This window comes from Plecotus auritus, assembly GCF_963455305.1.
Source record: "Plecotus auritus genome assembly, chromosome: 7".
Lineage (NCBI taxonomy): Eukaryota > Metazoa > Chordata > Mammalia > Chiroptera > Vespertilionidae > Plecotus > Plecotus auritus.
In genome coordinates, this window is record NC_137774.1 from 152,857,899 (window position 1) to 152,882,458 (window position 24,560).

Sequence of the window (24,560 nt, forward strand, 5' to 3'; positions counted from 1 at the left end):
GATGAAAGACGGACACAGTGGGAATAGTCTAGTTGTGAGTGAGGTGTTAACGCTGTTACACCAAGATGGGTGGCACCAGCCGTCAAATAGAAACCACAGTGTTTCAGAGATGGGAGGTAGTTGGAAGAGATAGCTGTTTGTTGTTGCTGTTTAAGGTCCTCATTCTTGATAGTAGCATTTTCTGTGCCAGTGCTGGGTTGTGCTTTGAGTTAATGCTCATGAGGCATCAGAGAGCACTTCGTACAGGTACTGAGATGCTGTTTTGTGCTTGAGGAAAGGGAGTCTCAGAGAGGTTGAGCAATGGCCGATGTGGCATCAGGGTTGCACCCAGGCTGCCTGCCTCCAGAGCCAGCAGGCTTTCCTAACACCGTACTCCCTGGTTAAGGAAAGGTGAAAGGTGATTATTTGGTCATTTGGGTGTGAAGTGAAAGATGCTCATTAAAGCACTTGCTTGGATAAGAGGTCAGAACTGCAGCGGAGACGAACAAGGCATCCAAACAGAGGTGGTGGCTGAAGTGGGAGTAGAGAGCTCTCTAGAGGAGCTGGTAGTGATGAGGTCTGGAGGGAGGCTGAAGTCTGGTGAATGTTCCTTTGGGTGTGGGAGGAGGAAGATAAGCACTGAGAACAGGAGGAAGTTGCAAGAAGGGAATGACATTCAGTATAATTCATGCCACTGAGAATTCAAGGGAAAGGTTGGTTGTTAAGTTGGTTAAGAGAAGTCCTTTAAAATGCCTTAAAACAATAGTTTGATGTTTAAGCTTTTTTTTTTTTTTTTTAACATTGGCAAAAAACCCCCACCCCAAGTGTATTTTATTAAGATGCAAGTTGTACAAAAGTATGAGGTATTTTTCCCCCTTTGTCTCATGTGTCACAAGTGATAGTAAATTTTCTATACTTCACCCTATCCTTAAATTTTTTTTTAAAATATATTTTATTGATTTTTTACAGAGAGGAAGGGAGAGGGATAGAGAGTTAAAAACATCGATGAGAGAGAAACATCGATCAGCTGCCTCCTGCACACCTCCTACTGGGGATGTGCCCACAACCAACGTACATGCCCTTGACTGGAATCGAACCTGGGACCCTTGAGTCCGCAGGCCGACGCTCTATCCACTGAGCCAAACCAGTTAGGGCCATCCTTAAATTTTTGAAAAATATTTTTCCCTCTTAAAAAACCCTCTCACTATCTACTTCAAAAACCAAACATCAAGGCCAGAAAGTAGATTCAGTCAGAGCCTCCCTAGGGTCTAAAACGGCAAGAAAACCACTCTGATCCTGAGGAAGTTATGATTATAACTCCCTGTAGATTTAAGTCAATGGCTTAAATAATGTACTGGGCTTTTCCACAAAATTCACTCATTCCCGTTTTTAAGTAAACTTTTGCAGTGACTCACAGTACAAGTGTGGTCTTATCGACCTGAGTTTAGGAGCTAGATGTGGGATGCTTCACTCTGTCTTCAAGCAGCCCATATGTAATGAACGACTACCTAAAATTAGGGACATTTGAGATGAGTTTTGATTACAAAAGGCACAGCTGATGCACATTTCTGGGGAATGGTAAACTAAAAATAGGATTAAAGTAGCCACTTTACCCAGTGGTATTAGGTTAAGCAAACATGTAACTTAGTTTTAAAAGGTGTCTTTCACTCCTGGGGGTGGGTGGCTCTTTGCCTCCCCCACATAATAGGCTAATTAGAGTCACTATAGGCGGTTTGAGTGGTGAGTACACTTAAAAAATAATTAGTTGCTAGCGCTATTGAATTTTCAATAAGTGGAGTCAGCATCTGAAATAGTTCAGGATTCCACATAACGGCGTTTTATTTAGTACTCTAGAGCGTGTTAAATGGCTCCCTTGAGCACTAAAGGCATCACTCCATTTTCCAGGACCTACGAGAAGTCTGGCTCAATTATCCTCTCCACCCACTCCAGGTAAGTGTGGCCTCTGCTCTGCAGTGAGCTTTATAGCTCCTGATATTGGTGTTACTTTAGTTTGCCTTTTTTCCCCTGTCCTGCTTTTATCCTTAGATTCCCTTCGGTTTCATTATGGCTTTAAGCTGGCGTGTCAGAGCTGGAAAACTTCGGAACAGATAGTAAAATGACCCCATACATTGCATTTTCGTGGTCTGGGGTGGGGTGAGGTCTGGGATGTGTCTTCCCTTACAGGGCAGGAATAACTACTCGTGTGGTTGAGATCTGCTTCCCCCAAAAAGTGAAATTCAAAGCTTACGCTGACTGCAGTATGTCTACATGCTGCTGTTATGGAGAAAATATGCAAGCAGGTCTGGGCTTATTACAGAGTAGAACAAATACTAAATTAGCATTGCTGAATTGTAAGCTAATTTGGACCTTAGAAATTGAAGGCTTTGACTCAGGTTGCATAAAACATATTATAAATTAAAACTTTAGTACAATGTGATAACTTTTTACTCAGATTTTAGAATTTAAAAGATCCACACATTGTGACATCCTTTTCCCCAGTTGGTTTAAAAGTTCTTACTATTCTTTGTTTAATTTCTGTTTTACTTTGGAGATATACATATATGTGTACATATGTATACATATATCTACTCATATATACATATTGTTACATATGCATATATGCATATTGTGTATGTAATAAAAATAATCATTAGTGACTGAACTCTCATGAGAGGCTTTAAAGTAATAATGGCATTAATTCAAAGTACTTTAGAAATATTTCCTTAGTATGAAATTGCCCAAAGTTGTTGGAGATGTTCATTTCAATTACACTTTTCATATTTGCTCCCTGCCAGTTGTCAAAGGCTCATTATTATGTTGAGCACCTGCCTAGTGACATAATGCTCTCCATTGCAAGCCAAATCCAGTTTCAGTGATGCTCATTTGCCAAAATAGGTTGGTCCCTAGAAGACACACAGCGGTCAAGTTACTCTAATGCAGTGGTTCTCAAAGGTCGGTCTCCAGACCAGGAGGGAAATTACCAGAAAGGCCAGTTCTTGGTCCTCACCCCAGACATACTGAATCAGAAACTCAGGGGTTAGGACCTGGCCACGTGCATTTAACAAGCCCTGCAAGGCTGTGCTGAACACTAAAGTTTTAAGAACCTCTGCTTTACTAGATACATGTATTCTCTACCAGCAACTCTTCAGCTGGCCTCCTCCATGGAGAGTTAGTTTAATGCTTGGGATTTTGAACTATCTGTGTACAGTACTTGGCCTTGAAATTTGATAGAAGATTGGAAAATATTATTTGAACCCTCTTTAAATATTAGGTTTGTTTGCCATTCTAAAGGATGAGAAAGAAGCCTTCCATGTTCATTGGCCTTTCAGAAATTTCCACCCAGGGGAGGAGGAATTTGCAAAACACTATCCAAGAATTGATAATTACTCTTGTAACCAAAAACTGTACATGATTTTACTTATTTCTCTTTCTCTGTAGCTGCAAGAGCCAAATACTGATCGACAACTTATTGAGACTTCTCCAGTCCTACAGAAACTTACTGAGTTTGAGGAAGCAATTGGAGTAATTTTTACTCATGTTCGGCTTCTGGCAAGAGCATTCACGTTGAGAACTGTGGGATTTAACCATCTGACCCTGTAAGTTAAAAGTACCCATGTCGTCCCATTGTGACCATTTAAACCAACAGTCCCAAACCGTTGGGACTTCACCCATAATTCAGGAAATTGTGAGATGGATAGTGACCAGACAGTGGCATGGACCAGGGGATATGCTCCAATCCGGTTACTTTGGTTTCATGTCATGCATCTGATTTTTCCATTAAGTATAAGAGAAGTGTGAAGGGAGTAAACATTTTTTCTGTGAAGGGACAGATATTAAATATGTGGGGCTTTCGAGGCCATGTGGTCTCTGTCTCAGTGATTTGATTCTGCCATAGTAGCATAAAAGCAGCCATAGGAAAAATGTAAACGGATGGACATGCTGGGTCCCAGTTTAACTTTATTTACAGAATCAGGCTATGGGCTGAATTAGGCCCTCCAACCCTTGCTCTACTTGAGTGATTTAAAGATGAGCTAGTATAATAATAAAAAAGCATAACCAAAATGTTATTTCTTTGCATGCTGTTTTGTATTGTTTTTTGTCAAACCAAATATTCACAACTCTCTTTAAACTGTAAAGTTTAAAGAATCTTGTAGTTTTTTAGCATTCTTACACTAGATTCCAGATTTGATTAATGGAGTATATACAAGGATGGGCAAAAGTAGGTCAGTTGTTCATATGGGAAAATACAAAATAAATAATAATACAACAATAAACTCTGTTTCGCATACTCACAACTCTAAACCTACTTTTGCCCACCCCATATTTCAATTAAAGAGATAAATTTTAGTAAAGAAAATTCTTGGACCTTTTGCTTTGTTTTGTCTATATAGAGATTGTGCAAGATTGTCGTCTGTACTATACTTTATCTTTCAATTGATACTCCCCAGCTTCTGATCAGGCACTATATACCAGTCTTTATGTTAGCAGTTGTTCAATCCTTAGATAGTACTCACTTTACTCTTTTTTGAAACTCAACCTATATAGACCTAGATCTCTTTTCAATTTCAGGTCTTAGGAAATTGTATTTAGTTTTGTGCTTTAAAGCAAGATAAACAAATACATTGCCTTTTAAAATATTGTTGTTTTAAAAAATTTTGGTTGTTTTGAAATCCATAAGTACTAATTGATCTCTTTACATTGATGTTTCTTTATTCAGAGGCCACAACCAGAGGATGGAATTCCTAGGAGACTCCATAATGCAACTGGTAGCCACAGAGTACTTATTCATTCATTTCCCAGATCATCATGAAGGACACTTAACTGTGAGTTTGTGTTAAGTCATTCCCTCCAATAAGATTGCTTTAATAGAAAGTTAGAAGAGCCAGATATCTACTTATGTAATTGATGACTTAGTTCTTGGTGGCTTTACAATGCATATCATATGTTTTTATTCATTTCTTTATGCAAATTGTGTATAAAGCAATATATGATAAGAACTTAACTTTATACTTTTTCATTTAATGATTACTTTGTGCAAGACATTGAGCTAGGCTTCATGGGGGGAGCAAATATTAGTTGACACCGAGTCAACCCATAAAGAGTTTAAAAACTATTAGAAGTTAAAAATGTAAGTAAACAACTACAAATTCCATCTATCTGTCTGTCTAATCTATCATTTGTCTATCATGTGTATGTGTTTATACATACATGAAGTATAAGTTATATAAATACAAGGGAGAACCATCTTAAATGTTATAAAGAGGCATAGGTAAGCTGATAGCTTGTGCTCTTGAGGAAAAGATTTTAAGTTGTGTGCAGTTCTGAGTAGTGTGATGAAATCTTGTGCCGTTCCACTCTTGCCCGGTATGTGAATCATTGCAAGCATATCAAATAGGCGGCCCGCTGGCGTGAGTTTGACATGCCATCGTATTCCTGCTGTGTATGCTACCTGTCTGTTAGTCTCTTAGTAGATGGACTGTGATGGTGTCGCAGTGCTTGTGTTCATGTTACTCTTATTTTACTTAATAATGGCCCCAGAGCTGGCAACTTGGAAATGCCAAAGAGAAGCCATAAAGTGCTTCCTTTAAGTGGGAAGGTGAGTAGAGAACTGTAAGATATTTTGAGAGAGAGATAGAGAACACATTCATATAATTTTTATTACAGTATATTGTTATAATTTTTCTATTTTATTATTAGTCATTGTTAGTCTCTTACTATGCCTACTTTATAAATTCAACTTCGTATAGGAAAACATAGTATTTGTATGTTTTGGTATTTTTGCAGTTTGAGGCATCCCCTGGGGATCTTGGAAAGTATCCCCCTTGGGAAAGGGAGGCTTGCAGTAGTAGTGCACTGTAATGCAGTTTGTTAGTGCACACTCTCTTTTTTATTATGCTTGAAGCAAATAACAAGTCTTTTGTACTTTGCATTTCTACAAATTTTATGCATGTTTTGCTTTGAATAGAATTGGATCTTATCTCTGCAACCGTGAACCCTGGAAATAGTTTATATGAGACACAAATATTAGAATTAGAGAGAATATGGTGATTTGCTATGTTTAAATACGATTTTTCTCAGCAGAATTTCTAAGCCCAACAAAATACGGTCCTTTCACTCACTCACTCGATGAATATTTATTATTGTGCTTCGACCATACCCCTTGAATCATTATATGGGAAATACGCAGTACTGTTATTTTAAATTTAATTTAAAAGGAACAGTTTGATTACCAAAGTTAACTGCTTTTGGATGGAAAAGAAATTGTTTTCCTCTTGAATTAATATTAAAACCTTAAGAACATATAAGCATATATTAGAAATAAGCTAGTGTCTAGAATCTTGCTTTGTGTTAGGGAATCAGTAAATGCTCCTTCAGTATATCCCATTAGGGAATAGACTTTGTAGCTGTCAGAATATCTGGTTGGTCTGAGAAATGGCCAAACCAAACCAAATGGCTTGAAGTAGTAATTCATTTTATGGCCATATAGAGGCCACTGTTGAAAATGTGTGACTTAAGTATACACATTCACCCCTGTATTCACACAAAGTTATTTATGAACTCTAGGATTTTGTGGAGGTGGGATGTTGTAGATCAGTAAGTTTACTGCTTCCCATCTTAGTCACTGTATAAACACCTCCATACCCCCACCCCAGCATTGAACAGATGATGAAACCAAAACTCAGAAAGTTGTTCTGTCCAAAGTCTGGATAAAAATAAAACCAGGACTATGATAGGAACTCCGGTTTTGTATTCTTTCCAAAATCATTTCAGTACCATAACTGTAGTTTTATCCAAAAATGTGTTCATCAGCCTTGCTGTCTTAAAATGACTGTTTTTGGATAGCTTATTAGGAAGATGTTAACAAATGGCAAAACTATTATATGAAAATTCATGCACTGGAGAGGAGGGTCCCTCAGCCCAGCCTGCCCCCTCTCACAGTCCGGTAGCCCTCAGGGGCGGGAGGCAACCTGGCGATCAGGGGAAGGCAACACCCCCATCACACCTGCTGCTGCCACTGTCGGCAGCGCAAGCCTTGGGCGGCTGGGCAGCTGACATCCGAGGCTTGCCTGAGCCTCAGTCAACCGCTGCGGCTTTGTCCGGAAGGACGTCTGGAAGAACGTCCGGAAGACGTCCGCTCTAATTAGCATTTTACCCTTTTATTAGTATAGATATTCACAGAAAGCATTGGTAAAAGTCAATAGGACCAACAGATCTGCTGGCAAAACAAAGATGATCTGTCATCAGTTAAACACATATTTCAACAGATGTTAACTCTCAGTGGTGAGAGTGCTTGCTTCCTCCCTCCTGGAAACACTGCCTCGCATTGGCTTCTGTCACGCTGCCCTTTCTGGGTTTCCTCTCACCTCTTTAGCTACCCTTTCTTAGCCTGTTCTTCTGCCTGCAGCCCGTTCTGCTTCCAGCCCTTGCTTCAGTTCCATCAGATGTCAGTTCTGACATGACTTATGGATTCAGGGGACGCTTTCCCCGGTGGCCCCCAGTCAAAACCCCACGTGCTTTTCCTTCCTGGCGCTTGTTTCAGTTTGCCTATCCCACTAACCTGCAAGTTCTGCGAGAGCATGTTTTTATTTACTACTGTATGCCCAGCAGTGCCTGACGTATGTAAAGACATAAGTGATAGAGATTTTTTCCGGCAGCTCAGTCATACGAAGAAGGAAGTGCAAGTGGCACTGGATGGAAGTGGCCGTTGTTTCATGTTTCAGGAAAGAAGCTGAAAACTTATTTATGAATGTCTAAAGGTTAAAATTAATTAAAAATTGTGGGGGATTATTTGTTACAGTTGAATTTGTTGGAGGGTGATGGCAAATTATTCATTATTGTGATTAAAGAACACACAGCCAGTAATTGGCACTGAGAGGCATTAGTTAGCTTTGAGCCATTGCCTTGCACACTGGTTTTACGGTGAATAAGGACAGCTGAGCAAATGAAATAATGGTTTTCAGGTTTTGAATACTGATGGGGGAAAAACATAGTGTTTTACAAGTTAAAGTCAAAGCGCCTCTTAGGGAAGGAACATGGGCTTATGTAATTGTTCTAGGATGACCGAATTTGATTGGAATGTAGAAGGAAGTGGTTCTAATTCAGAGACTGAAGTTTTTGTTTTTTTGGGGTAGAACTTACACAGTAGAGTAAGGGGGACACGAAGAGCATTTACTCAGACCAAAATGCCTGTCTTCCCACATTTTCAGGTTTTAACTTTTCAAGTTTTAATTCTTTCATTCTTCTCTCTTAACCTTTACTATAAGATACTGAGCTAAAAATAGTTGCTAACCCCATGTCTACCATGGTGGTGTGCACTAGCAAGATGAACTTGCAGAATTTTTTCTTTTTAGTGGAATAATTTGGGAGAATGAGAAAGCAAGGATTACAAATAAAAAGTTTGAAAACCGGTGATCTAATCCCCTCCTGACACCTCCAGAGCACTAAGCATAAATCATTCAGACAAACGGTACCCTATCCACAAGATCTCCTTGAGAGGATAGAGTCCACAGCCTCCTGGGTGAAAATTTCTGTCACTGGTATAATTTGCCTTCTGCATCCTGCCTGCTCGCATTTGTGTACCTTTTCTTTAGTTACCACGGGAAATAAGGAGCATCTGGCGACACTCTTGGTGTAATAGACCTGTGCGGCACATCCCTGTCACTTCTAATGATATATTCTGCTTTCACCCCATGCTCTTGTATTAAAGTCCTCCAAATAGTAATCACAGTCTACTTATTTCACACTAGGTGGCCCTCTGGTAGCTCGTGTCCCACAGCTTGTGGGTTCCTCTTTAGCATCAAGAATGGAGAGAATGGTTGAAGGAGGAATGCCAATATTTTTTTTTATTTGTTTTAAACCAATAAACCTTTTCCTCATTAAAATTTAAGTTTAAACTAATTATAAAAGACTGCTGTGCTGAGATAATAGAAAACATCCTGAATTCTCAGAAACAGAGTTTGAGATTTGGGATATTTATTTGGGTCCCTGCCAGTGCATCAGGAACTCAGCAGTTTTTTCCTCAGCTTTACAGAGAGCTTGGACTACAGCTTTCTTCACATTTTCTGTTGATTTAAAATAAAAATAATTGGTGGGGGGGAAGTTGGTTAAAAAGTAAGACAGCTTAGCATTTGGTAAAATGTAGAGCTTTGGAGACAGTGGATAGGTATACAGAACATTCTGCATTGAAGACAAATTCACAAGAATTTCTACAACTTCCTGTAACCTTTTTGCTAAAACCAGAGAGGAAGCATATCTTACCTAATAATGATGCTATTATGGATAACAGCGGCAGCGAACATTGCTGGGTGTTTATTATGTGCTGGTCATTGTGCTTGGATTATATATTCATTCACTCGAATTCTCATTACCACCCCATGTGGCAGGTGCTACTCCCCCCATTATATAGATGCAGAAACCGAGCCTTAGAGAGAGGTGGGAACTTACACAGGGTCACTTAGCCAGGAAGTAGTAGGGCCACAGTTTGAACCCAGGCAGCCTGACGCCAAGTCTTTTACTTTTAACTACATATCTAACAGGAGCCAATGTTTGCAAAATAATCTTGATAGCTATCTCATGCCCAATTGGGTGCTTAATATTTGTTTTCTATACTTCTACTAAAAAGTAAAAACAGATATTTATAGCATCAACATCTGCAAGCTTTCTAACCTCATGTCTTGCCCCCTTTATATTCATCCATCAAAATCATCTCTCTGAAATAAAAAAAAAGCCTTTGCCACTGTTCCCTTTTGACACCTTTTGGGATTCCTCCCCAGAGCAGGAAAGTACAGAGTTGTTTATATCACCCACAAGGCCCTCTCTGCCCAGAGGCTGGCCAGCCCCCCCTGTGTTAGTTCTCCTGCACTCGGCTCTGGCTTCTCCTCCACTTCCACCCAGTAATCACCCTGCTGTGTCATGGTCCCCAGAGCTGTTCCCTCTTCCTGGAAAACCCTTCCTCACTGTCTCGTCCATCCAGGCTACTGTAACAAAATACCACAGACTGGGTGGCTTATGAACAGTAGTTGGTTGCTCACAGTTCTGGAGGCTGGAAGTCCAAGGTCACAGTACCAGCATGGTCAGGTGAGGGCCCTCTCCCGAGTGCAGACTTTCATTGTACACTAACATGGTGGAAGGGGCTAGAGAGCTCTCTGGGGCTTCTTTTATAAGGGCATTAATCCCATTCATGAGGCCTGCACCCTCCTGACCCAATCACCTCCTAAAGGCCCCAATACCATCATCTTTAGGGGTTAGGATTTCAACATATGCATTTTGGGGGGACACAAAGATTCAGACCACAGCACCCACTCTCCTGGCAGACTCATTCTTTTTCAAGAATGAGTTAATATTAATCAGAATCCAACTACATGAAAAAAATTTTAAATGCATATGTTCGGGTTACATCCCCAGAAATTCTAATTCCTTGGTTCCTGGAAGAGGTCTGAGCACCATATCTCAAAAGTACCTGATGTAGCAGTCAGTGAGCCTCTGAAATACTTGTACTCGGGCAGGTCCTCCAGGGCGGGTGCAGTCACCACAGCTTCCACAGTGTGTCGCAGTGTCCAGTCTGTGTGTTGATTCCGGCGGAGATTAGCAGCCCCCAGAGGGCAGCCTGGGTTGTTGATCATCTCGTGGGCTTCAGCTCTCAGCACAGGGCGTAGCCTAGCCTTGACCTCCACACAGCACGCTGCGCTGCCATGACCTCTGGTGGTGTTCTGCCTTGCGGTCCCCTTGATCCCACTGGTTGGCAAGCAGCACGGTTCATTAGGAAGCAGAGTGCAGCAGAGGCCAAGGGTGCAAGTTGTCATTTAAAGAACTGCCATTGGGACTTCTTGTGTAGGTAAAGCGTGAGGTCTTACCTCTTTTCAACTCATCTAAATTTGCACTGACTCTAAAAATATGGGTGACTTACAGCTTCCTTCCCCCCACTGACTTAGTTCAGGCTCTGAGTCTTGACAAAAGGTCTCACTTTCAGCTGGCCATCCAGCTGCTTTGAGACCTGTCAGGGTGTACTTTAAATAAAACCCGAGCATTCCCGTATCATCTTCACTGCTTTCTTCCCCGCAGACAGCGTTGCTGCACAGCACTGGGTGGGCCCTACGCTGGCAGGTGGCTGTGGAGGCCCAGTGATGGGTGATATGCGGTGGCTCATGTGTGCATCAGGCTTGTTGATTCTGGGGCATGGAATCTCCCTATTGCAGCCTAAATAAGAGTTTTCTCCTCTCACCAAACTCACATATTGAGAGAGAACCCAACCTTCTCAGCATAGCCATATTTTCAAAATAGCCCTCCTACTCCCCCAGGGCCTCTGCTTGGAGAACCCCGCCCCTGCCAGTAGAAATCCAAACCAAAACCATGTTTCCCTTCCAGCTCAATTATTCTGTAATTACAAGATATTAGGCTGGTGGACTCCCTATTGGTTGGGTCTTCTATTAATGTTATGTGCTAGGCCTTTTTAATTTTGAGCTTCTCCATGGATATTAGTTTTAATGAAACACTATATTGAAGAAAAGAGTTGGGAGAAATAGGTGGAGGAAGGGAGCAAATACAAGCGAAGAATAATAGTCTGTAACTCAACAGCAAGCATGGCTTATGAAGATCAAGTTGTAATTCTGCTTCATGAATCATTGTCAGACAAATTAAGAACATATTGTTTCTTATTTATCTATTGTCAAGGATGCAATCTCAAGCATTGAGAATAAATCCAGATTTTCATAAACTTAGTTGACATGATGGAGCCACAGAGCATAAAACTTGCATCTAATAAAGTGGGATGTGAAGCGGCGGGGGTATGATATAAAACCAGTCCCGCTCGCAGCTGCTTCCTGCTCGCTCCTTGGCCCTTGTGTGAGTGATGTTTCTAAACAGCGAGGAATTGTAACAGACTAAGAATTTGTTATATCTGTTGTTAGAAAAGTCCTAGTTGTTGATACGTTATTCCCCCAAATCTGAGAGATTGGGGACACTTATTTTCAGATTTGTTGGGTGAGTTCCCATCTTTGTATCTACCCCTCCTGCCATGTGTCTCCCTCCCCTCCTCCCCTAGTATGAGTGGTTAGTGAGTGTTAAATTCCCAAACCAGGCATGCTTTATGGGCACCTCTTCCATGGGTTGGTTGCGTAATTTTCACGCACTGCTTCGTGTTACCACTTGGATAGTAATAGAGGACTCTAGTTCACTGAAATTCCTGGTAGAAATTCTTGTTTTGAGTTCCTCAAGTTAAAATATGAAAACTATATTTTCACCTGATTACAGATATAAGGTCTCAGTTTGAAAAACAGTAACTCAGGATATGTAGTAGTAATCGTTAAAATAATAAAAGTAAAAATGTAGTAAATAATTTAAATATTTTAAATAGTACTTACTAAAACATCACTTCCCCAAATACTATAATATCAAAATTAGCATCAGTTCCGCGAAACTTGAAGCTTACTTTAGACTTTTTAAAAATGCTCCTTTAAAACTAATGCTTCGTGGTAGAAAGCAAGTGGAGTTTGCTGGGTGGGAGGCAGATTGTATTACTTGATTGCAAAGGACCACAGGGAACTTGTTTGGGGTGATGGAACCGTAGAAGGCTGTCAAAACTCATCTGATTGTACTTAAATGGTGAATTTTATTGTATGTAAATTATACTTCAGTAAAGTTGATTTTAAACCATTTTAATGCTCCTTCGTTTAATAGCATTACTCTTAATGGAAGTTGTGACCTTTAAAATAGTACAGCATCTCCAGCAACACTGGTCACTGCAACTAAACAACCACATGAGCTATTTAAATGTCAGTCAGGTAAAGTCCTGGAGTAGAGGGGGCTATTAGGGAGAAGTTCGAAGTGTATGGCATTTGTCACTGCTACGGGGGTGCGGAGGGGGGACGGGGGCTGAAGACTTAGACACTTTCCCTGTCAGTCTCAGGCTGCTTGGTCTCAACACCAGGAGCAAGAGAGACACCAGAAGTGAAATGGTTTCTAAATGCACCTCCGTTCCTTTTGGCCAGTTGCTGCGAAGCTCTCTGGTGAATAACAGGACTCAAGCCAAGGTGGCGGAGGAGCTGGGCATGCAGGAGTACGCCATCACCAACGACAAGACCAAGAGGCCCGTGGCCCTGAGGACCAAGACGCTGGCAGACCTTTTGGAATGTGAGTCCCACACCATGAAGGTGTTTGAACCTGCAAATTCAGTCGAAATCAAAAGGACCAACGTTCATCTTCCTTTTTCTCATTATTATTATGTTCTGACTAAAGACGCCTCTTTCCTATTTTAATTTGTATTTATGCTTTCCTCCAAAGCTTATTTGAAGGAGAATAATTTGAAATCAAGACATTTGAATAATGCATTTTATGTTCAGTCTGTGTTCAATGGTGCACCCTGCCCACCCCTCCACCCTAATGCTCAGCCACCACATCCCTGTGGGAAACAGTAACAGAATATGAAGATTGTAATAGTGAATCAGATTTTTTTTGCCACCCAGCAGCCTTTATATAGGGGCATAGAAGAAAGAAAGATAGTTTACTCACTAAATACTAAAACTAATAACCATTGTTTTGAATGAGCTCAAAGCTCTATGGACAAATGTCATATTTTACACTTCCTGATATGGTCTTTTGGCATTATGAATAATCCTGTTATAGCTAACTAAAGGATTATACACATAACTTACTGTTTCTGATAGTACTTAAAAATAAGTGGGCCATACCCTGAGTGTTGAAACTTTTTAATGTTAGTGTATTTTTAACAATTGGAATTGTATACAGATATTAAAGTCTACTATTCAAAAGCTACTAATTTACAAAGTGTAAAGGCAGTCTGACTCAGGAACCTAAAAAAATTTGTTTTTCAATTAAAATAAAGTAACTTAAAGATTAAAATTATTAAACAATTAAGTTTAGAGAACATTCCCACTGGCTTTTTTTTTTTTTTTTTAAGCTCAATGAAAGCTATTTTTATTCTTTTAAAAACTCTCCATTTGTTTACTTGGTTAAGGTAACTTTTAATGAAATTGTCTTTGAGATCACCATTTATTAATGGAAAGTTAGATATATTGTTATAGTCATTAAGCCCAGTATTATATTTCTCTGTGTTTGAGCAGATTGAACCTATAAATTGTCTCATTTCTGTTCCTGAAATGTAGCTCAGACCTTTGTAAATGGGCGACCTCCTCAAGATTGGTGTTGAGAATGGCAGGCCCCGAGGATGTGCTCATTCTGGTGTCATATCTGATCTTCAAGTTTTATTTGATGTGTTTCCAGATATCATTCTTCCCCTGCTGTACAATAGCATTTAGTTTATCATCTTAACTAACATAATTTAGCCCTTAGCCAAACTTAGTTTGGTCTTTGTACTCCATGACTTTGCATCTTAATCACACACCTGTATTGTTGCTTCTGATATTAGTGATAAAGAGTTCTTGTTTAAAGAAAGATGAAATGGTAATTTTATCTTCCTGGTAGATGGCAGTGCATTGTATTTATTTTTAAATGTTCTCTTTTTCAGCATTTATTGCAGCACTGTACATTGACAAGGATTTGGAATATGTTCATACTTTCATGAATGTTTGTTTCTTTCCACGATTAAAAGTAAGCTCATATAAAATTTAAATTGGTTGTATGCATTACGCATGGTGATCTCAGAACCCATTACTAAATGCTCTTTGGGGACTTGCTACAGGAGTTCATTTTGAATCAGGATTGGAATGACCCCAAATCCCAGCTTCAGCAGTGTTGTCTGACACTTAGGACGGAAGGAAAAGAACCAGACATTCCTCTGTACAAGTGAGTACTTGCGGCCCACAGTCCATCAGATCAGGGAGCTTAGAGGTGATGCTCTGGTTGTGTGGAGGGAAAACCAGTCACTGTGGATGATCATGATCAGGACCCCAGACTGAGACTTCTTAACTGTGACTCGGCCCAACACTGAAACTCTTTGGGCCTCTCAATCTTACAGCTTGAAGTAAGTGGGTCACATTTGATTATCTAAGCTTTTCCCATCTCTGTAATGATGTTAGAACTACTCCCTGTGAGGAAGATATACTAAGATAATATACTGAGATAAGAGCAATTCAGATGAAATAGTTGTTATATACATTTTTATATCTTTCTTTAAAAAAAATAAAAAAAAATATATATATACATATATATATATATATATATATATATATATATATACACATATTATTGATTTCAGAGAGGAAGGGAGAGGGAGAGAGAGATAGAAACATTAGTGATGAGACACAATCATTGATTGGCTGCTACCTCCTGCATGACCCCTATTGGGGATGGAACCTGCAACCCGGGAATGTGCCCTGACCAGGAATCGAACCATGACCTCCTGGTTCATAGGTCAATGGTCAACCACTGAGCAACGCAGGCTAGCTGTCTTTTTATTATTTGTAACCTCTGCTGTGTGTCTGGATTGGAAGATTGTGTCTGCTTAATTAGTAACAGGACTTGAGTGTCCCTGTCCACCACCTTGCAGCCTGTCGGCCTCTCCCTGTGGCCTGACAGATTCGCTCTCTCAGGCCATCACTATAAGAAGCAGGCAGTTCACACTGCTGCTGTTATTAAAATATTTGAAACTTTTCTTCTCAGAATGTGTATCAAAAGCAGCCATGTACTTTAGAATATCTTTAGTGACAAATCTTTATTCTTTGAGTGATAACCAGAAATTCAATAGGAATGCAGGCACTCACTATACACATAACCCCAGCTTTGATGAAAACAGCAGGTTTGACTCAGAAGCTGAGTAATTATCTTGAGGCGCTCACATGTTGATTCAGAAGGTGGTTTCAAAGTGGAGTTACAAAAAGGAAGAATTATCCAAATAGGTGGGGTGCCTCCCGAAGTGTTATCTGGATGTGCGCTTTTGAGGATATAAAAATCCAGTCCCAGTACTGGTTCACCGCTTGTCTATACACACAAGTTTGTGGGCACACACACACACTTGTGTGATTATTCCATAGGGAATAGAAGCCCCCTTGCCTCGGACCTTTTCCAACTTCTGAAAACTCAAGAAAAAACACCGAGTGGCAGCAGGGAATTTTAAATCCTTTTATATGTTGTTATTTAACAACCACAACACAATAGAGGCTTTCTCCCTAAAAGAAAACTGAGGCCAGGAGAAATTTGTGTCACCTCACAGCAAGCTACTATACATTGTCCCAAGAAACTGTCACTGCTAAACAATGTTTCCTTTATTGGAGAAAAAAACTCCTAGTGTTTAGAAATAGTACTTTCATATGTGCCTAATAAGCATAATGAATATCCCAACTGTATTACATGAAAGGCTCCGAGTCTTTCCTCATCAAAGTGATAATTAAAGTTGAAGAAACAAACCGGGGAGGATAAACTTCTCGTGGCGCAGGCATGATTACTGTAATAAGTGTCACCTTACAGCGGCCGCGTGCTTTCATCCCACGGAGATGTAAACCCACAGGAAATGACAGCTCCCTTCTTATAAATCCCCAGTGAAAGCCCACGGTGAGCTTGTCCCTCATCGAGACGAAGGGCTTGTTTTACATAGTTTTTCCAAGATTAACGGGTCCGTTCTATTTTCTTTTGTTGGCTACTTTTAATTTCCTTTTCCATGGAGTTATCAGTTTCCCCGCATTTGAGATCTGCACCACGTCATTAAAATGCAGAGTACCTGGAGTTTTGTTTTTTGGCACTTGTGTGCTCAGCATTAGAGCATGCCTCTGAAATGATCTCGGATGTTTCAGAAATTAAATACATTTTCTGATCTTTCAGATAGGATAAGAGACATCAAGAAGAGTCCATGAAGGATGTGAAACCATTCAGTCGTGACTCGACGTGTATTACCCAGATACTTACTGTTTTTAGCTGTGCTGAGCACTGAAAAACAAGGAACAGACCAATATGGTTCCCTTTTCACTGAACAAAGTTCATTTTATGATACTTGGAATATGCAGGCTTCGACATTCTTAAAACTATTTTACGCTTCACTGTTAGCCTTCAGATACTACTTGTAATTTATACTATTTATTCTTCGGGGGGGAATGTATACAAATCCGTGTTAGAATTTTGAAAATTTCCTATTTCAAAAGCTTTCCATATTTGTCAGGCTTAGCAAATACAAAATTTACTCCTTTAATTTTCTTATTACTTTTTCCTTCCTCTGTCTAAGCAATAAGTACATGTTTTTCTTGGAGTTACATATTAGCAATAACAACTAAATAACACTTTCCCATAATTGATCTTCTTCCCTTTCCCTCTCAGGACTCTGCAAACAGTGGGGCCATCCCACGCTAGAACCTACACGGTGGCTGTTTACTTCAAGGGAGAAAGAATAGGCTGTGGGAAGGGACCAAGGTAGGAGAAGCAGCTTTTAATCCCTTCACATGAGAAGTCCCTGCTTGGCATTTTCAAACTCTGCAGTCTGTCTTGTTTAAATTAGAGAATAGAATGTTCGAGGGTAATAAAGTGAATCTCAAGAATTAATGTCCCCACCAAGCCCAGCCCCCCAAACTTGAGCATCTGCCTTGGATGTGGGAAATGCCATTGCTGAAGAGGCTTTGGCTGCCTTGTTTTAGTTGTCCAACAGAGAACCCCACATTGCTGCAGGCACTTTAAGAAATGTCCTGTGTGATGTCATTAGGCATTTGATCTCTTAGTGCCACTCGGGCTTTGTGGAAATGCTAACGTCTTCAGGTGAAAAGAATTTTATGTATTATCACCTTTCTTTGAACCCCCTAATCTATGTGTTAAACTCAGAAGTGATTAGATGTCTGTCTATACCTATATTTTTTACTCTTTGCCTCTTTAAGCTTTACACTGAGGATATTCAAATTTAAGTAGGAAATACTTCAAATGTAATATAAATGGAAGGCTTTTTATTGCAGTATTAAAAGTGTGGAATGAGTAACTTAAACAGGCTCGAGCAAATAAATGACATTTCTGCATGCCCTTGTGTATATTCCTGTCTGCAGTTCAGTATGTGACAGTGGAAGTAATCAGATAAATTTTATGTGCCAAACATGAAAATCAGCCTGAATAATGTGTAGCCATACCATTTGTTTTTGAAAAAAAAACTCTGTAAATTAAAGTGTACCTTACCTATATTTGATTTAACAGTATTCAGCAAGCGGAAATGGGAGCAGCAATGGATGCACTTGAAAAATGTAAGCCTATCTCTTTTTCGATAATTATATGCTCATAATGTAATGAGTGTTTTATGGGAGGAAAATGGGAAAACAGAAAAATGGTAAGTTCTGATAAAATGTGATCTTCTTTTCTTCATAATTAGTCTTCACAGAGAGTGCAGTAGAATCTGAGATATGTATAAATGGGCTTATAATTTTATAAAAGTGTCCCTGAATGCCTTTTGATGTTCACTTTCCTTTATTGCATAGAGTCACACTCTCAACCCAGGTAACCCATGTGAACAACCTAATGTATTTCTTTCCATAGATTTCTAAAACTTATACATGCAAAAGTTTTTTCCTTTTAGTTTTTGGCCATTGTTTTATGGAAATGGTATATCTACATACTTATGTGCATCGTTCTTTTCTTGCTCATTTTGGGCAGCCTTGCGGGGTATAGTGGCTTCAGTTTGCATTATAGTTCATGCTGTAAATGTACCATAGTTTATTCAGGTTTTCTTTATTTTATTATTGGTGGACACTTTGTTGCTGGTTTTTCATCACTGTCGACAGTAAATATGTATATACTCGTGCTTTTACTAGTAGTTCTGTGGGAGAGATTTGTGGAGTGGGATGGCTGGATTGAAGAAACTTCAATTACATAATTGGCCATGTAGGGAACTGCATAGTCTTTTGTAAATTGAAGGTTTAAGTGCAAGAAATTTTTCTTCTGAGGTGTATTGTGCTGCACAGCAGAACCTGTGGCAAAACGTGACAAAGCTATTCAATTATGCTTCAAGTTTGATTATGCTTCAAGTACCAGCCGAAGGTGGGAGAGAGCAGAGTGCAGGAAGCTGACAGTGAAGAGGCCCAGATTCTCAGCCGTGGGGGATTCCAGGAAGGGCAGGGGGCCAGCAGCATGGGAACTCAACAGACCACAGCTCCCTAGGCAGGGGGAGCGGGGAGGAGGCAGTGGGGTGGAAGCTGTGTTACCTTGTCCAGCGACCATGGGATCTTCACTGAGAGTTTCAGTTGACTGGTGGGGAACTTTTACATCTATCCTATCTAATAAAAGAGTAATATGCAAATCGACCGTACCTTCGCTACAGCCACAAGCCACGCCCACCTGCCAATCAGGAGCGAATATGCAAATAAACCCAACTAAGATGGCTACGGCCACAGAGAGCAGGAGTGAGGCTTGGGTTTCCCCAGCAATGGAGGAAGCCAAGCTTTCCGCCTGCCCTTGCCGGCCTAGGCCTCCACTCAAGGCTACAAAGTTTCAATGATAGAAGATACATAAATCCAAACAGAAATGGCGGCAGCCATGGAGCTGGAAAGAGCAGGAGGCTAGGGTTGCCCGCGGCGATGGAGGAAGCCAAGCTTCTGCAGCCCTGGCCGGCCCAGGCCTCTGCTTAAGGCTACAAAGTTTCAATTATAGAAGATACGTAAATCCCAACAGAAATGGCTGCCACCACGGAGCAAGCAGAAGGTTGGGCTCTGCTCCAGGCTTCAAAGTTTCAATTGTAGAAGATAAATAAACCCCAGATACCAGGGCCTCCGCTTGGGTCGCCAGGGGGCGTGGCCGGCCTGCAAACCACCACAGGCCCCTCACCCAGGCCACCCCACGCCCCAAGGGAACCCCCACCCTGATCCGGACACCCTTCAGGGCAAAGCAGCTGGCCCCCACCCGTGTACCAGGCCTCTATCCTATCTAATAAAAAGAGTAATATGCAGATTGACCATCACTCCAACACACAAGATGGCTGCCCCCATGTGGACACAAGATGGCCACCACAAGATGGCCAGCAAGGGAGGGCAGTTGGGAGGGACCAGGCCTGCAAGGGAGGGCAGATGTGGGCGATCAGGCCAGCAGGGGAGGGTAGTTGGGAAGGACCAGGCCTGCAGGGGAGGGCAGTTGGGGGCGATCAAGCCTGCAGGGGAGGGCAGTTAGGGGTGACCAAGCCGGCAGAGGATGGAGGTTGGGGGCGACCAGGCCTGCAGGGAAAGGCAGTTGGGAGGGACCCAGGCCTGCAGGGGAGAGCAGTTGGGGGAGACCAGGCCTGCAGGGGAGGGCAGTTAGGGGTGACCAGGCCTGCAGGGGAGGGCAGTTAGGGGTGACCAGGCCTGCAGGGGAGGGCAGTTTGGGGTGACCAGGCCTGCAGGAGAGGGAAGTTAGGGTCAAACAGGCTTGCCAGGGAGCAGTTAGACATCAATCAGGCTGGCAGGGGAGTGGTTAGGGGGTGATCAGGCTGGCAGGCAGAAGCGGTTAGGAGCAATCAGGAAGGCAAGCAGGCAAGCAGTTGGGAGCCAGCAGTCCTGGATTGTGAGAGGGATGTCCGACTGCCCGTTTAGGCCCGATCCCAGTGGGATCGGGCCTAAACGGGCAGTCGGACATCCCTCGAGGAGTCCCAGATTGGAGAGGGTGCAGGCAGGGCTGAGGGACACCACCCCGCCCCCCGTGCATGAATTTCGTGCACCAGGCCTCTAGTTATATATAATGTACAATCATGTATTGAAATCCAAGTGAAGTTCCATTTTCCACAACAAGATTAAGTGCTTCCCAGCCATTGAAGCACTTCACTCCTACCGGTATGTGTGGGGCAGTCTCAGAATAGGCTTTTCCTCCAGCACTGTTTTATCACTGAAAGCTAACAAAAAAACTTTAAGAATAACCTGTAACAATCTTATCATGGAAAAGGGGTGTACAGTTGTGAGTACGCAGAACAGAGTTTCTTCTTGTATTATTATTTATTAATTACTGTATTACTTTCCATACAAACAACTGTAAAACTACTGTTGTCCCACCCTGTGTTTTTCTAAGGCTAATAATATGGGAAAATGCTTATAGTAGAATAAGTGGAAACCAGCGTATCCATAAAACGTACGTACACTGTACTCTTGCAGTGGAAGGGAGGAAGGGGGCATGCGTTTACGTGTTTGTGTGTCTGTGTAACATGTACACACTTTAACAGTGTGCATGTATGTATGTAGTATAAACGGACTTCATAGGAAAAGGGCCATAAGGACATATTCTAAAAGCTTATCAATGATTAGATCTGAGGAGGAGGATTTTGTTTTAACTATGGATTAAGTTTTACAATAGAAGTTACTGAGGAAGTAGAAACTTGCTCCACAGCTGACTTTTTGGGATTTGAATTATATCTTTAAAAATACTTATAATACTTGAAACCTGTTTTATAGAACACAAAAAAGAATCAGTTAAAAAAAAATAAAAACACCTATGAAATGCCAGAAACTATATCATCCCCCCAAAAAAAATCAGTTTAGTATCATTTGGGGGATAGGATTTTATTACTGTTTTATTTCTAAAATACGGATGCCATTATGTTCCTTTTTTGTTTAAAATCAATCAGTGACTCTAAGATAGTCAAGATTTCAACTGATTCACCACCCACCTTTCAGGTGCTTTTCCTGCCACCCTGTCCCTGTCCCTGCCCCTTCTCCCATCTGGGGAGAGGAAGGGATGCTGTATAAAAGGAGGGGACTTAGGAATATGGTATATACTTATTCCTAATACTAGAGGCCCAGTGCACAAATTCATGCACAGGTGGAGTCTGGCTGGCCTGGCCCCAATCAGGGCGGATTGGAGCTGGGCCTGTCGGGAGGAGGAGATGGCACGAGGTTGGCCAGCTGGCCCGCCCCTGATCAGGGCCCAATCAGGGCCAGGCGGGCTTGGGGAAGTGGCCGAGTGCAATTGGCCGGTGAGCCCGCCCATGATTGAGGTTGGGGGGCCAATTGGGGTTGGGGCTGGCCATCGTGAAGGGTTTTGGGTATGGGGGATGGGCTGGCTGGCCCCACTCCTGAATGGGGTAGGGGATGCCGATTGCGGGCCAGCTACCTGGGGGAGGGGCCATGGGTGGTTGGCGGGCAGGCCCCCCCATTGGGGTGGGGGGCAGTCAGGGGTGGGGCCGGTGGGGGGGAGGGTCTGCAGGCCAATCAGAATGGTGGGGGCCCATCGGGGCATGGCCAGCGGGAGGAGGGGCTGCAGGAGGTTGGCTGGCCAGCCCTGCCCCCTATTGGAGTGGGAGGTGCAATCAGGGGTGGGGCGGCCAGGGGAAGGGGCTGCAGGAGGTTGGCTACCCAGCCCCGCCCCCTTTTGGGGTGGGGGGTGCGATCAGGGGTGGGCCAGCTGGGGAGAGGGGCTGTGGGCCTATTGTGGTGGGGCAGGCTGGGCTGGCGGGGGCTGGGGGAGAGTGGAAGGGCGGAGGCGTTTGGCTGATGGCCAGCTCTTGATCGGGGATGGGAGAGTCTGATAAGGGGCAGGAGGGAGGGGCCGCAAGGTTGGTCGCTGGCTTTTTATATATGTAGATGGTATACACTTTTATGCTTCAACCGTAACAGAAACAAAAATGCTTTCCCCCAGGCATGCCGTGTGCTCCCACACTTCTGATTCTTCATACTTTATATGTGAAGTAGTACCTCTTGTGTCTCACAGTCCCTTACCCGGCTGGGCAGGACAGCGCCCTCTTTCCCAAGTGACTGGATAGCTGTGTGGCTCTCATCACGCTTGCCTCCTATGTTGATGTTTGTTGTTGAAGTGTGTGTTGGTTGACTAAGAGTGTAAAGTGACTATTTATCATTCCATACTTGATTTCTTACCTATTGTTGCACTCGCCACAGACCACAAATGAATTCTAAGATTTTAAAATCTTAATCAGGATTTCGACTGTGTCAGCACCCTTGCACGGAGTCAGATATCAACCTAAATCTGGCTTCAGCTCTGCCCCTGAGCGTTGTGTCTCTTTTCACGGATAAAAGTGCTTGCCTTGAGTTGCTGTTGCTGATGCAGCTCTGGGCTTCTCATGGTGAACTTGACAAATAGAATGACCAGAAATAGCGACTTAGAATGTAGCCTCCCTTTGCCCATCTGATCTTTTCTTGCTCCTTTCAGAAACTTTAATTCTTGGTAAATAATGGTGTGATGATATCATTGTTTGTTTGACTTTTTGCCTTGAGCTTTGCAAAAATATACAACTCCATTTTGCTATACCCTTTACTCTCTTCCTGAAAATCACTGCTTGCTAAGAGAACTGTGCTAAGACGCCCACCCGGAGTCATTCTGACGCCGCATGTCTGTGTTTTAACATTGCTGTACGTCTCCGCGCTTTTTATACTCCAGTTTACATCAGACATTGTGATCTAGAATCGGGGATGCTGATCCAGACCTCCATGTATTTCTGAATAATAAAAGAGTAGGGGAAGAAAATGAACATTTTTTTTTCTTGCCTTACAAAAGACAGCTGTCTATATTTCATATGAATATGTGTTTGTATGTGTTCAGTTTGCACTAGTGGCTATCCTTTATTAAGTATAAAATATATCTCCTCGTGTCAGATAACTTTCCCCAGATGGCCCATCAGAAGCGGTTCATTGAACGGAAATACAGACAAGAGTTAAAAGAAATGAGGTGGGAAAGAGAACATCAAGAGAAAGAGCCAGATGAGACCGAAGACATAAAGAAATAAAGGAGGACACGGACATCGTGGCGTATTTACTTGCTTAATAACTGTGACTGTTGCCCATTGAGATGTACCCCAGTTTTCCTACAGACAATGAATGAAGTGTGCAGTTGAAATAAAACCCAGTCAAATCACCATTGTTGTTTTACTGGTTTGATATTCTGTTTTTAGCTGGGTAGTCTTTATTACCAGGTATGTGATTTCTTTTTAATGGAAAACTTCACTTTAGCAGATATGCACATTCCCTTTTATTTTTTTCTTTAAACAATAAAATTTTAAAAAGTTTATTCTATGTGGAATAGATCCTGTTTTTCTGTCTCTGAGATTATTACCCGAGACTTTGAGCTGACAAGTGAAAAATTCACTTTACCAGATATTTGGATTATTCTGTACTAACATGTATACTTTTTAAAATCTCTGGATTATTAACTAGATTTTTTTAGCTTGCATGTGGATGTTTATCAAGTTCTCAGCTGCAAATATAGAACTTAACCTTCTCAAAGCAGTGAATCCTTTGTAGATGGAATCCCTTGAATGTTTAACTGGCTAACGGGAGAGGGAAAGACATATTTGAGTCACATATATTCTTTGAATCATTAGAATAGGGACAAAATCATGAATCCAGACCCTTTAAGAAGTTTATAGATGGACTTCAGGGAAGTTTCAGAACCTCCTGAAATTTTCTGTGTGTGTTTGGGTTTGGGGACGGGGTAGGGAGCTGGAAGAGAGGGTTCATGGCTCTCATCAGTTCAAAGTGGTCCCTGCAACAAAGGGTTAACATTATATTAAAAGACACGACATTTTAAAAAAATGTTATTTTATATTGAACATCACTGGTTTCTTATTAATAAAGGCAAAACTTTATTTTGAATGTGTTTTCATCCGTTATTTTAGCAAATATATAGTGAGTGCCTACTATGTTTCAGGCACTGTTCTAGACTCTGGGGCTACAACAGCAGTGAACAAAACACACACACACACAATCAGAGGGAAGCGTGAGAGAGAAGACCTCGCTAGG

The 24,560-nt window shown here is 41.7% G+C and overlaps 1 protein-coding gene across 7 annotated transcripts in view; it reads left to right on the forward strand.

Moving 5' to 3' along the window:
* DROSHA (drosha ribonuclease III) overlaps positions 1-24,411 on the forward strand; it is a 124,030-nt gene extending 99,619 nt beyond the window's left edge. For all 7 annotated transcript variants that reach the window (XM_080680454.1, XM_080680455.1, XM_080680458.1 and 4 more), the window contains 9 exons: positions 1,885-1,929; positions 3,418-3,575; positions 4,697-4,802; positions 12,966-13,107; positions 14,462-14,544; positions 14,636-14,739; positions 17,200-17,292; positions 18,055-18,101; positions 23,418-24,411. In XM_080680454.1, coding sequence (XP_080536580.1) covers positions 1,885-1,929; positions 3,418-3,575; positions 4,697-4,802; positions 12,966-13,107; positions 14,462-14,544; positions 14,636-14,739; positions 17,200-17,292; positions 18,055-18,101; positions 23,418-23,548 — 909 coding nt within the window. In that variant the 3' untranslated portion in view covers positions 23,549-24,411. The remainder of the gene's footprint in view (positions 1-1,884; positions 1,930-3,417; positions 3,576-4,696; positions 4,803-12,965; positions 13,108-14,461; positions 14,545-14,635; positions 14,740-17,199; positions 17,293-18,054; positions 18,102-23,417) is intronic.
* The last annotated feature ends 149 nt before the right edge of the window (positions 24,412-24,560 follow it).